We start from the raw sequence: 12,265 nt of genomic DNA, 5'->3' as shown, positions 1-12,265 counted from the left end.
CTCAGTTTAATGCTGGTTCCCTTCCCCTCTCCTTTACTGAGGAACTCCACTGCACCCCATTGCTTCGGTTTAAGGAGGAGCGAGCTCTCTCCCTGTGATGTTTTGTCAGGTTATTATTTAGAGCTGAGAACGGGAAGACATTAGCCAATTTTCTGGAACTCTTGATGGGAACAGGGAGAGACCAAGGTGGCCACTTAACAATGCGGCCCTGCAGCTTCCAGGTCCTTACAGGCTGCTGGGCCACCCCACCCCAGGGAGCTGTTGCTCAGGAAATTCATCACCCAAACAAACAGATCTGTACAAGGGGCCTTTGTTAGGAGCCTCGCCCAGGCCAGTGGGAACTCAGAGGATGAGGGAGGGAGAGCAGGCACTGATGGACAGAAGCAGGCTCAGGTATTTCCTTCCCCAGGGCCATGTTCCCTGTCTCCCTTCCCACTGCACAGGACTTCCTAGGGTCTCAGGGATCACTCAGTCGGTAGAGCCTCCCCTCCTTGCAGGCCTGCTCGGTGTTAATGGCTAACGTTTACCAAACCCTTACCAAGGGCCAGAGGGCCCAGGGTGGCTCTGAAGCACAGACCCCCAGGGTTCCTCACTTATCCTCTCATAGCCTGGGGCGGGTGCTGTCATTATCCCCGTTTTCCAGAAACTTAGCTGAGGCTTAGAGGTTAGATCACAACCCTTAGGGCAGGTACTCATAGTAGCAGGGCTGGGGCTGAAGCCAGAGCTGGCCTATGCATGTGACCACAGTCCCATGGGGCCCCTTCCACTTTTTTTTTTTGGTAATTTTGTCAGAGGGCATGAGTGCTTGTAGGAGAGGGTTGGGGATGGAGAAAGCACCCCAAAGGGAATGGTCATGCCGCAGCCCCTTCTCCTGTATTTCTCCCTCTTCTTGGGATTTCACAGAGCGGCAGAGCTGAGCACCTCTGATGATTCTGACATGGTGATCCGCCCTGCAGCTCAGCCAGCCCTGGATTGTGGGCACGCACACGCCCAGTGTACTCAGAGGTCTCCAGGTGCAAACCCAGAACCTACCCTCGCAGGTCAGCCTTGCAGTGTTGCATTTTACCCCTGCACCACCATCTGACCCCTCCACTCTATTTTTAAAAATTATTTAATTTTCTTTATTATTATTTTACAATTTTGCTGTAGGGCCCATACACTCACTAAAAAGAGACAAAGAGAAAGTGCGAAAGTGAGAAAGCAAGCCACCAGGCCCAGGACTCGAACCTTGATTTGCCATATGGGAGCTTAGCACCTTAACCATCATGCCACCTGCTGGCCCCCTCCTCCACTCTTAGGGAGCCGGGAAACTTTGTTTAAAACAAAGAAAGCAGCAGTCACCTACTGTAGGAGGGGAACTTTGTTTAAAACAAAGAAAGCAGCAGTCACCACCTACTATAGGAAGGGAGAGGGAAGGGAGAGGCACTGTCTGGGAGGTGAGCACCATCTGAGGGGCTGAGCAGACCCTAGAGCCAAACAGGGTAAAGCCAACCAGCTTGGAGGCTGGGTGTCCCTCTGACCCTACTGCAGGCACCTCCCACATCAGCCCTTCCTGGGGTACCCTGAGGTGAGGGATGAGGAAGGGCCTGAGCCTCCTGCTCACAGTCTACCTAGTACCGGTGTTCCCACCTGTGCAATACCCCCTCACCCCCTAGGTAGCAGGGTCTGTAGCCCCTTACATGGCCACCCTGCTCCACAGGCCCTGGTGACCTCCACAGGACTCTCCCAGAGAAACACACACATATCCCTAAAGTGGGGAGCTGGCTGGCTGGGGCAGGTGAGTACTAAAGAAGCCAAAGGAAGCCGCAGTTGCTCAGGGAGTCAGAGCCTAGGCAGCTGTAGGTTTGCAGACCAGAGGAGGAGGAACCGAGAGTGCAAATATGTGCAGGAACGGGAGAGGCTACGGGTTATCGACCACAGTTTCACTGGGACGCGGCCCAAGCTGAGGAAGGGGGAGGCTGGGAGGCTGGCTAGAACTGGCCTTTGCTGCCCAGAGGCGGGCCCAGCCCAGACAACGGGCTCCCTCTGCTGGACGTCCAACCTATAGGCAAGGAGAAGCAGGGTAGGGGGAAAGTGGCTTATGTTCCCAGCTTCCCTCTGTTCCGGAGAGGGTGGGGTGGGGGCAAGACCAGACCAGGACAAACGTTAACATGAATATCATGCATGGCTGACAGGCATTTATTACAGATTTGGCACAGTCACTGAAGGCCAGAGGGCTCAAAAGGAATAGCTGAGACCAGACCCAACACTTGGGGGGATGCATAGCCCCAAATAACACGGGTGGGGTGCAGCCCTTCATGCACAAGCATAAAAGCGAGAACTCCCAATCACAGCACAACGAAAAGGGCAAGGTAGGTAGGGGCACCCAGTGCCCTCCTGCAGGTGGCCATGGGGTCAGCAGGCCTTAATCCAGGAGAGGCTGCCCTTGGAGAGCACTATCAGTACCAGACTGAAGCGCACGCCCATACGGTCATATAGTCGTAAGCAGTCTACGGAGTGGCAAGTTCAATGTCAACCAGCACAAATAAGTGTCAGTTCTCTGACTCTGGCTTAGTCATAGCAAACATTTACCCAGCCTGGCTCCACTTTGTAGCCAGCAGGCTGCTTACTCATCCAGGCTGCCCCTGGTCAGAGTCTTGTGCTCAAGAAAAGCAAATACAGTTCAGTTCAGCACAGCACTCAGCTGCGGGGTCTCAGAGGATCCCAGACCGCGAGGGCGAGAGGTCACTGGTTTTAGAGACTGAGGCCAGTGCACTGGTCAGCTGTCGTGTGAAAATGCAGGATAGGATTAGGTGGGCCTAAAGGTCTGCATCTCTAAGGAACTCAGAGGGACTGCTGGAGCACTCAGCTGCGGGGTCTCAGAGGATCCCAGACCGCGAGGGCGAGAGGTCACTGGTTTTAGAGACTGAGGCCAGTGCACTGGTCAGCTGTCGTGTGAAAATGCAGGATAGGATTAGGTGGGCCTGGGGTGGGCCCAAAGGTCTGCATCTCTAAGGAACTCAGAGCGACTGCTGGCTCACGGACCACCCGGTGAGTAGCAAGGATGTAGACCAGGAAGTCTCAAGCTTTGTGGCACAGAATTCCCTGGGGAACTTTTACATATCCCAATGCCCAGGCTCCATTTAGATCAGTTAAACCAGCTCGGAGGGCAGGGCCTAGATGTCAGGATTTTAAAAGCTCCCTAATTCCAGAGTGGGTAAAAACCAGTGATCCCAGGAATCATCAGGGGAGTAGGGGGAGGGGATGTATGAGTAGTCTGAGAAGCATAATCTCTAAAATAATTTAATATTTGGAAAAAGAAATATCTGTGTGTGGAGTGTGAAGCTTGATTAAAATCTTCCTGGTCTGTAAATACCTGTATATGAATCCCTTCTATAAAATCCCTAATTGACTAGGATCGAATAGTTCTAGTGATTAAATATCCACTACCTAATAGACAGCCCACTCACTCTTAAGTAGTTCTGATTGTTTGAAATCACTCCCCCTACTAAGATGAAACCTACTTTCCTGTAGTTTCCACCTGTGGATCCCTGGGAACTACAGGGAATACATTTTTTTTGTTAAGGTTTTTGCCACAGGGTGTATGCACTCACAAGAGAGAGGGAGAGTAAAAACATCCCTAGAGGGAAGGCCATGCCACAGTCCTTTCTCCAGGGATTTTGGGCATGCACATGCACATGTCTGGTGTGACTTTCAAGCTGCCAGGTCCAGGATTTGAACTGCAATTGGCCATGTTGGAGCCCAGCACCTTAACCACTATGCTAACTGCTGGCTCCAGGGAATACATTTAATCTCTTTTCCACATTGCTGTGCTTCAAATAATGGAGGCAGCAATTAGGATAAATGCTATAAAAAATCTTCTATCAGTAAATGAGTTAGCTAAGGTTCTTTTTAAAAACAAACTATTTATTTACTTAATTTGTTATTATTATTATTTTGATTTGACCAGAGAGAGAAAAGGAAAATAAAAAAGCAACCTGCAGGTCTGGGACTTAAACCATAGTCAGTCATGTGGGAGTCCAGTGCCCTAACCACCATGCCATCTGCTGGCCCAGATATGGTTCTTTCAATAGTTGTAAGCAACAGAAATTGATTCTACTTAGTTTAAACCAAAATAATAATAAGGAAAAGAAGGTTCACAAATAGTGGGGTGTTTTGAGGCAGGAGGAATTGCACATCCCAGGCCCTGGAAGGAGACATCAGGGCAGCTCTGGGAATTGCAACAGCACAGTCAGAGTTGTTGCCTCCCCCCTGCCACTAATGGCTTGGCTCTGGGTCTCTCCACTTGACATTTCAAACGACTGGCAAGAAAATCTGATTGGCTAGATTGGCTCAGGTGCTTCGGGCCTTATGACTAAGCAACAGACAAGGCTGCAGGAGTCACACTAGCTGCTACCCCTAGGGGGCGCGATTCCTATAAACCATACCCGGGTCAAGAAAATAATGGTGTGATTCCCATGCATGATTCTCTATGACTGCTACGCTCACTTGACCAGTTGAGAGCCAAGTGAGTTCAGAGAACTTGGAGGATGAGCTCTAGACATCCTGGGTTGGGAGAGAAATAAGCGGAGCGTAGAAAGAAGGGTCTGACTCCCACACCCTCTATTAACACCTAGCCGCAGCTTCCTTCTAGGCCACAGATCCTGGAGTCAAGGCGCAAGTCTCTCATAGAGCCAGTCTTCTTCTCCACGGTGGGTCATGGGCCCCAGAGAGGAGACTCCTGCCTGAGAGACCCTCCGAAAGACAATCCGGTCATGCAGGCGGTTGGTTTGTCCCTGCCAGAACTCCATCACCTGTGGGTGCAGGATGTAGCCACCCCTACAAGGAGAAGCAGGGTTTTCAGTGTTTTGGATTTTTCCAGGCAGGTCATTCTCCCACTACCATCCCAGGGTGTCTTGGAGGAAGCTACTGACATGCAACAAACAAAGGTTGCCCAGAAGGCATTGGTCTGTAATTCCACAGACAGGGTGGCTTCAAGTAAAGATGGGGGTCTTGTGTCCCTTCTAGATGATGACCAGGTATTACTCACCAGTATTTTGGCTTAGGCACCTCTTGCTCCTGGTAGAGCTGCTCCAGTTCCTCGTTTTTCTTTCTCAGAAACTGCTCAGGGGAAAGAGATGGAGAAAGTCAGGCCCAGTCAATGGCTCACTAAAAAAAAGACTTACTGAGCACGTGCGCTGGGCTAGGCACTAGGGACACAGGTGAGCCAGGCAGACTGGCATCTGTCCTCCAGGGTGCAGTCAACAGGAGGATCAGACAGGTAAAGGAGGCCCATTTCCCTACTCTCCCTCCCCTGGGGACAGCCTCAGGATAGCCAAGGCCGCATCACCCACAGGACCATAGAGGAGACCCACTTACCTCCCGATCGGGGATCACAGAACTCTGGTGACTGACCACAGCCCCAATCTGGCTGCTCTTGGGACGGGAGTGGAAGTAGCACCTGGCTTCCTCCTCTGGCAGCTTCCTCACGGTGCCCTCCACACGTACCTGCTCAGGGACAGCCCTGGTGGCTGGTGTTCAGTGCTGTCTGCCTTCCCATCAGCACGGCCCTGTTCCTGTCTCCTGACCGCCCGCCACTGCTGGTTCCAACTAGACCAGCTAGCTGAGAGCTGTTTGAGAGGCAAGAGTGCCCAGGCCTGGACAGGATGCTCGTCCAGTCTGAGGAGCTTCAGTGGGTTCATTCATAAACTCTGTTGACCCAGCATACCCACCGCTGGCCCGGGAATGTTCACTCACCTGACGGTTAAGGGGCTCCCAATAGAAGACAAGGGAAGCAAAAGGATTAGAGTCCTGGAAATGAAAGAGAATCACAGACAGCCATCAGGACGGATGGCGGAGGATGCCTCTGCAGGGAGCAGGCAGAGTGCGGGCTCTTAGTGGATGCATTCACTTTCATGCCTCACTCAAACCTCAGAGGCAGAAATTCACACATGTGAACCTCAGAGAGGTTAAGCAGTATGCCCATGTTCACACAGTAAGTGGTAGAACTGGATTTAAGTCAGTCGGACTCCAAGGTGAGGGTGAACATTTTTCTCACCCATGCTTTTTTTTTTTTATTTTGGAGAGGTTTTTGCTATAGGGCGCATGCGCTTGTCAGAAAGACAGAGAGAGGCAAAGAGACAGAAAGCGAGAAATCACCCCCACGGGGGATGGCCACGACGCTATCCCTTCTCCTCCATTCTTTGCTCAGGATCTTGGGCACGCACACACATGCGCCCAGCGTGAGTTTAAGATACCGGGTCTGTGACTCGAACCGCGGTCGACTACCTGGGAGTCCAGCGACACAGCCATTATGCTAACTGCTGGTCCCCATACATTTATTTATTTTATTTTTTATTTATTTATTTTTTCCCCCATACATTTAAAGACCTGAGAAATGTACGTTTGGTTGGCATGGTCAGGGCTACTCAGATTTTGGATTTATTCACTGATTACACATACAGTGCCAGCTCTGTGTCTGACTCCAAGAGAGGCCCTGGGGGAAAACAGAGATAAAACAGGCACAACAGAGCTTACTGTTTAGCAGAGGAGATAAATACCAATCACACAATCACATATAAATACAGTTAGAAACTGAAAAAATGGTAAAACAGAAAGAAAAGTTGCAAATGATGATGGCAGCAAACAGTACCAGGAGCTGACTTGGTGTAAGAGTTCAGGAAGGGTTTCCTGAAGAGGTAACACCTGGGCCGAGACCTGAAGGGACAGGAATTAACTCAGCATCCGTTAGATGAGGGGGAGCAGTTTGGAAGAGCATTCACTGAGGCTGGCTGCATGGCCTAGTGGTTAAGGGAGCTGGATCCCACGTGGCCGACTGTGATTCAAGTCCCAGCTCTGGTGGCTTGGAAAACACGTGATGTGTGTGTGTGCTCCAAATCCCAAAAGGATGGAGAAATGGAAGAGAAGGGAGGGAGCATGATCATGCCCCATCAGGGATGCTTTTTTCCTCTCTCTGTCTCTCTCATGAGTATACATGTCCTCTGGTAATTAAAAAATGAAAGAGAGAGAAAAAAAAAAGAGCATTCATTCATGGCAAATGCACAGGCCTAGAGGCAGGAGGGAGCCTGGCAGAAGGCACAGAGAGACAGGGTTGAGAAGGCAACTGAGGAGGTGAAGGCTGGGCCCTGCAGGCCCTCTGAACCCTCACCAGCTCTTTTCCTTTTCGACTCTCGAAGTTAGTGAAGAAGCGGAAGCCATCCTTGCCAAAGCCCTTCAGCAGCAACATGCGGGCCGAGGGTTTTCCATCTCTAGGGGCAAACAGCAGAGCAGTGTGGTCAGAGCCCACTTCACTGTCCTTGCCATGGTCTCCTCCCCACACGACATCTGGCTGTGCTCTCCCCACTGGCTATGCTCCTCTTATTCCGCTCTCAGGTTACTCACCCCAAATGTTCCTGGGAATCTGTCCTGGACGTACAAGTATGACACCACTGCCTGGGGCCCTGTTCCAGACTGAACTGCGTCCCCTCAAAATCTACATGTTGAAGTCCTAAAACCCAACATGACTGTATTTGATTACAGGGCTTTACGGAGGTAATTAATGTTAAACGAGATCATAGGGATAGGACCCTACTCCAATAAGGTAGGTGTCCTTGTGAGAAGAGGAAGGGACATTGCAGAGCTCACACTCGCTCCACACACTCAGAGCAGAGGCCACAGGAGGATGTGGCAAAAAGGCATCATCTGTGAGCGATAAGAGGCCATACCAGACCAAACCTGGACTTCTAGCCTCCAGAACTGTGGGGAAACAAACTTCTGCTGGTTAAGCTCCCAGGTCTACAGGATTTTGTTCTGGCAGCCCTAGCCAAGTAGCAAGGCCCTAGCAGCAGAGACCCATGAAATGCAATCAGCCAACACTCGGGGATCACATAAGGGGGCTTATTCAGGTCTTCTCTGCAGAGTTCTGGGGGATACCCCGCAGCACAGCGCAAGAGCTCTGCCTTCAAGGCCTCATATGTTAGTGAGGAGGATAAGAACTGAATAAGAAACTAACATGAGAGATGTCTCCAAGGGTATACGACTGACTTTCACACGAGTGAAACAGCGAAGCAATGTGCTAGGCTTCAAGCGAGGGACAGAGCTTCATGGAGATGTCCCAGGAGATGGAGCTCTTGAAGGACAGAAGGGGCTCAGGGAGATGGGGAGACAGGCGAGGGGCGGGGTGCGTTGGAGCAGAGATGACAAGGTACCACATTTTATTATTGAAATGGCATTTAGTGGTTTAGTTTTTGATTTATAGTTAAGGGTGCTGAACTCCAGAGAGGAAAATAACTTGGCTAAGGCCACACAGCATGTTAATATCAGTGTTGAAACCATGGAGTTAAAATTCCTCTAGCTGAGCACTTCTTTTTTTTTTTTTTGGAGAGGTTTTTTGCTATAGGGCACATGCGCTCACCAGAACGACAGACAGAGACAGAGAGACAGAAAGCGAGAAATCACCCTCCCTGGGGGGATGGCCACGCCGCAATCCCTTCTCCTCCATTTTCCTCTCAGGATCTTGGGCATGCATGCACACGTGCCCGGCGTGAGTTTAAGCCACCAGGTCTGGGACTCGAACATGCAGTCGACTACATGGGAGTTCAGCGACATAGCCATTACGCTAACTGCTGAGCACTTCCTAGGTTTCCTACTTTATCTGTACCCTCCCACAGAGGGCTCATGGCTATACCTACCTGGTAGAGGTAGCCAGACACATGGCATTGGCTTCGCCTATGTCAGGACACTGAACGGCCTCCTCAAACCAGGCAGCAAACTGCTTTATAGGGTCCAGGGAGGTCAGATGAGTCTCTTCAAATGCCTGGGAAAGGAGTTTTATTTCATTTAACAAACACATAGGTCTTACATGTACTTAGTGCTATTCTAAGCACTTTGCAAATGGTAACTCATTTAGTTCTCATAATAATGACCTCATAACCCAAAAAATGCCCAGGAGTAGGTTCTGTGCCCTATTTTACAGTAGAGAAAACAGGCAGAAAAGGTCAAAGAACTCGCCCAGTTTCATACCTAGTAATGGGTTCATCAGTTTTATGTATATGTATCAAAACTATTCATGTACCAGATTTACCTGGAAAGCCTAAAAATAAAATAAAATAAAATAAAATAAAAAAAACAGAGAGAGAAAGAGATGTTCCCAGGGCCAGCAGGTGCCGTGGTGGTTAAAGCATTAGACTCCCACAGAGCCAACCACAGATCAAGTCCTGGACCTGGTGACTTGCTTTCCTACTTCTTTTCCTCTCTCTTTCACTCTCTCGTAAGTGCGCATGTCCTGTAGCACATTTTAAAAATAACAATAAGTAAAATCAAATAAGTAATTCTTTAACTTTTTAATTTTTCTTTTTAAAAAGGTTTCTGGGCTCCACCCCCGTAAATTCTCACTCAGTAGGTCTGACATTTAATGAAAAACTTTTTTTTTTTTTTTTTTTTTCTGCTTTAGAGTACCTGCATTCACAAGACAGAGGCAGAGGGAAAGTGAGAAGCATCCCTAAGCAGGGCTGGGCCACTGCAATCCCGTCTCCTTCATTCTACTCTTGGGATTTGGGGCACCTGTGCACATGCACCCTGTATGTTTTCCAGGCTGCAGGTCCAGGACTCAAACAGCACAGACAGCCATGTGGGATCCAGCGCCTTAACCACTGCACCATCACCTGGCCCCTAAAAAACTGCGTTTTAAGGCTCAATGCAAGCAGATTTGATAACCCTGGCTCTGGACCCCAATTCCAAAACACTGCTTTTGGTTCCTATCCTGAGAAGGGAAAAGACAAACATCCCCAAATGGCCGTGAGCACAAAGGGTTGAAGGCAGTAAGGACCGAGAGTGTTCTCTCCCATATTTCATGTATTTTAACATTTTGGAAGCTGTTTATCACTGTTGTAAGCACTTTACAAATATTGAAATCCATAATAACCCTGTGAGGTAGGTACTGTCGCTTTACAAGTGAGGAAACTGAGGCCCACAGAGGTTAAGTAAATCGCCCCAGAAGATACACATCCACTGTGATCAAATTCCCTCCCACAGGCTCCAGAGTTCCCGCTCTCATCCACTAGGACAGCTACCTCTGGAACCTCATCTTCACTCACTTTTTCCCAGAACCGCTCCCCCAGGGGTGGTCTCTGAAATCTCCTCCCATGAGGGTGAACCCTACATCCTCGTTTCCTGCGGGGTGGAACCAGAAGCCCCAAGAGGCTCCTCCTCCCCTCCCCTTGGTCGGCTCAGGGACCCCTTTTTCCCCTCCGCCCGCTGCTAGAGGCCCCGGCAGCGGCACCTCTCGGTCCCCACGGTAGTTCTTGCGCATTGGTCCCAGATCCATGGCGGCACTGCGATCACACAGGTGGCGGAGGTAGCCTGGCCACTGGGCAGCCCGTCCAAACGTCACGGTGACGCCCCGCAGCCCGAACGTCATGAGGGCTACCGGACACGTGACCCGGTGTCGCCCAGCGCTCGATTCCGTTGGGTTCGGAACCAAATTCTCAGCCCAGGTGTCTACCCCGGGGAAGGAAGGATTTGCCAGTCGCCCAACCAAGTAACAGGTCTTAAGTCCTCGGAGCCAATGAGAGCCCAGGATCGGAGGAGGGAGACAGACCCGCAGAGGTCATTGGTTGGAGTTTTCTGAAGCGAGACCAATTAGAACAAGAATGGAGAAACCCATCGGCCAATGGGCGGCGCCTCCGGGGGCGGGAGCAGAGAGACAAGGAAATGCTGTCACCGCCGTTAACACGCACGTGGAGGTTTGTTAAAGGTATAGGGACTGCCCAGCCCAGGCGGCGGGCGGGGGATGAGCCCCTGGGGGGGTTAGGGGAGTGATCAGTATTAAGTGGCTGGTCCTTAGTAGGTGACAGCAGGCGCTAGTTAGGTCAGGAAGTATCCCCTGGGAGGATAGGCTGGTGGACAGGGAAAGAAAAAAAAAGAGAAATGGAATTAGGGACCAGATTCTCAGGCCAGCTAATGGGGACACACAGAGAATGGGGTAATCTGGCTGGAGAAAAGTATTGGATCTTGAGAGTGAAAGAGTTGCCATGATTTGTGGACCATATGAGATAAGTGCTATGTAGAGGGGAGTGGGTTGGTACTCTGAGACTGGAGAGTCAGGGAAAGACTCAATGAAAAGGAAAATGGCTGAATGGGAAGAGGGAAGAGAGAAATTTGGGATCAAGACATCTAGATCTTTCCTTTTCCAGGGCTGACCCTTTTCCTCCAGCCCCATTTCTTCATCAGGAATCAGAGCATACTTTTGTTCATGGTTTCCTAGTCTGGATGCACTGGAGTTCATGCTTGCCAGAATTCTGGAAAGGATGCCACTTCCCCACCACTCCTGGGCCTCCTCCATCTTTGCCGAGTTTCCCATACTTTGCCCTTTCTAGGTAATAGGACTCTAGTTCCTAAGTCAGCGCCAGTAATAGCTCTTAGGCAGAAAGTGGCTGTGCAAAGTGCCTTCCGGGCTGTGGACCCAGGGCTGAGAAATGGGAAACATGCCCGTACCCATTTCAGCTTCAACATGGCCGAGCAGCCTTGGGTCGAGGCCTCTCTAGCCCTGGTTTCTACCAACATCAGGAAGGAGAGCTACGAGAGCCATCTAGGCAGACACCAGGATTGTGCCAGGTAAGAGGGACTTCCTGGCCTGCCCAGGTGTCTGCATTACAGCTGAGCTTCATAAAGCCCTGCGTTTGATACCTATCATCCATTATTATGTGTGTGTAGCTTGAGCCGGATGGAATCTGGATGACAAATTTGCTCCAAAGGCTGTCTTAAGGCTTAATAATGTTATCTTTGGATTTTCCACTGGTTCGCATTTTCTGTGATGCCTTTGTTTTCATCCATCAACGTGATTGAAAGAGAATTGCCTGAACTTACATTTTTGTTAATGTTCTTTCCACATGTGAACATTGCTGTCCTCCCCTCCCGCCCAGGCCCTGCGGTTGAACCCGTGTAAGCACTAATGAATGCCCTTCAACTCACATGGCTTTGTTCACGGAACCACACACTTCTAGCACTCCTGGGCTACTGCTGCCCTTGGTTCTGGATTGTAGGGTTTCATGACCAGTCTCATTCTATCAATAGTAGTTTATTTAAAAGCCAGGAGCTGAGGGCCAGGAAGTGGCGTGGTGGTTAAGGTGCTGGACTCCCACATGACTGACCGCATTTCGAGTGCTGGACATGGAGGCTTAAAAATCATGGTGTGTGTGTGTGCCCAAAATCTCAGGAGGAGAATGGAAGAAAAGGGATCGTGGCAAAACCTAAAAAAAAAAAAAAAAAAAAGCCCGGAGACCGGAAT

The 12,265-nt window shown here is 50.2% G+C and overlaps 1 protein-coding gene and 1 long non-coding RNA gene across 3 annotated transcripts; one reads left to right on the top strand and one right to left on the bottom strand.

The window, feature by feature from the left end:
- The first annotated feature begins 1,360 nt into the window (after nucleotides 1-1,360).
- Nucleotides 1,361-3,493, top strand: LOC114005641 (uncharacterized). The gene is made up of 2 exons (XR_003547471.1): nucleotides 1,361-2,792; nucleotides 2,958-3,493. It is a non-coding gene; the product is annotated as an uncharacterized LOC114005641 (long non-coding RNA).
- A 750-nt stretch (nucleotides 3,494-4,243) lies between these two features.
- On the bottom strand, nucleotides 4,244-10,504 carry PNPO (pyridoxamine 5'-phosphate oxidase). 2 transcript variants are annotated; one of them, XM_006166101.3, is made up of 7 exons: nucleotides 10,259-10,502; nucleotides 8,670-8,794; nucleotides 7,148-7,247; nucleotides 5,737-5,790; nucleotides 5,359-5,487; nucleotides 5,030-5,100; nucleotides 4,244-4,818 (listed from the first exon to the last, which is right to left on the bottom strand). In XM_006166101.3, the coding sequence occupies exons 1-7, from the start codon at nucleotides 10,394-10,396 to the stop codon at nucleotides 4,650-4,652; spliced, it is 786 nt and encodes a 261-aa protein (XP_006166163.1). In that variant the 5' UTR covers nucleotides 10,397-10,502; the 3' UTR covers nucleotides 4,244-4,649. The 2 variants fall into 2 exon arrangements, with proteins under 2 accessions (XP_006166163.1, XP_027623114.1); XM_027767313.1 differs by lacking the exon at nucleotides 7,148-7,247 and having other exon boundaries at nucleotides 5,359-5,503; nucleotides 10,259-10,504.
- Nucleotides 10,505-12,265: the final 1,761 nt, after the last annotated feature.

Source organism: Tupaia chinensis, unplaced genomic scaffold (genome assembly GCF_000334495.1).
Source record: "Tupaia chinensis unplaced genomic scaffold, TupChi_1.0 Scaffold144171_1, whole genome shotgun sequence".
In the NCBI taxonomy this organism is placed as follows: Eukaryota; Metazoa; Chordata; class Mammalia; order Scandentia; family Tupaiidae; genus Tupaia; species Tupaia belangeri.
Note: the sequence above shows the minus strand (reverse complement) of the source record. Positions and strands in the feature narration are given on the sequence as shown.

Bases quoted from the DNA above. Each gene is read 5' to 3' on its own strand.
- PNPO (XM_006166101.3), bottom strand. From the start codon at position 10,396: ATGACGTTCGGGCTGCGGGGCGTCACCGTGACGTTTGGACGGGCTGCC. The intron at 7,248-8,669 runs GTAGGTATAGCC...GTTTGCCCCTAG, and splicing joins TGTCTGGCTACCTCTACCAG to AGATGGAAAACCCTCGGCCC. The intron at 5,101-5,358 runs GTAAGTGGGTCT...TCCCCTGAGCAG, and splicing joins CTGTGATCCCCGATCGGGAG to TTTCTGAGAAAGAAAAACGA.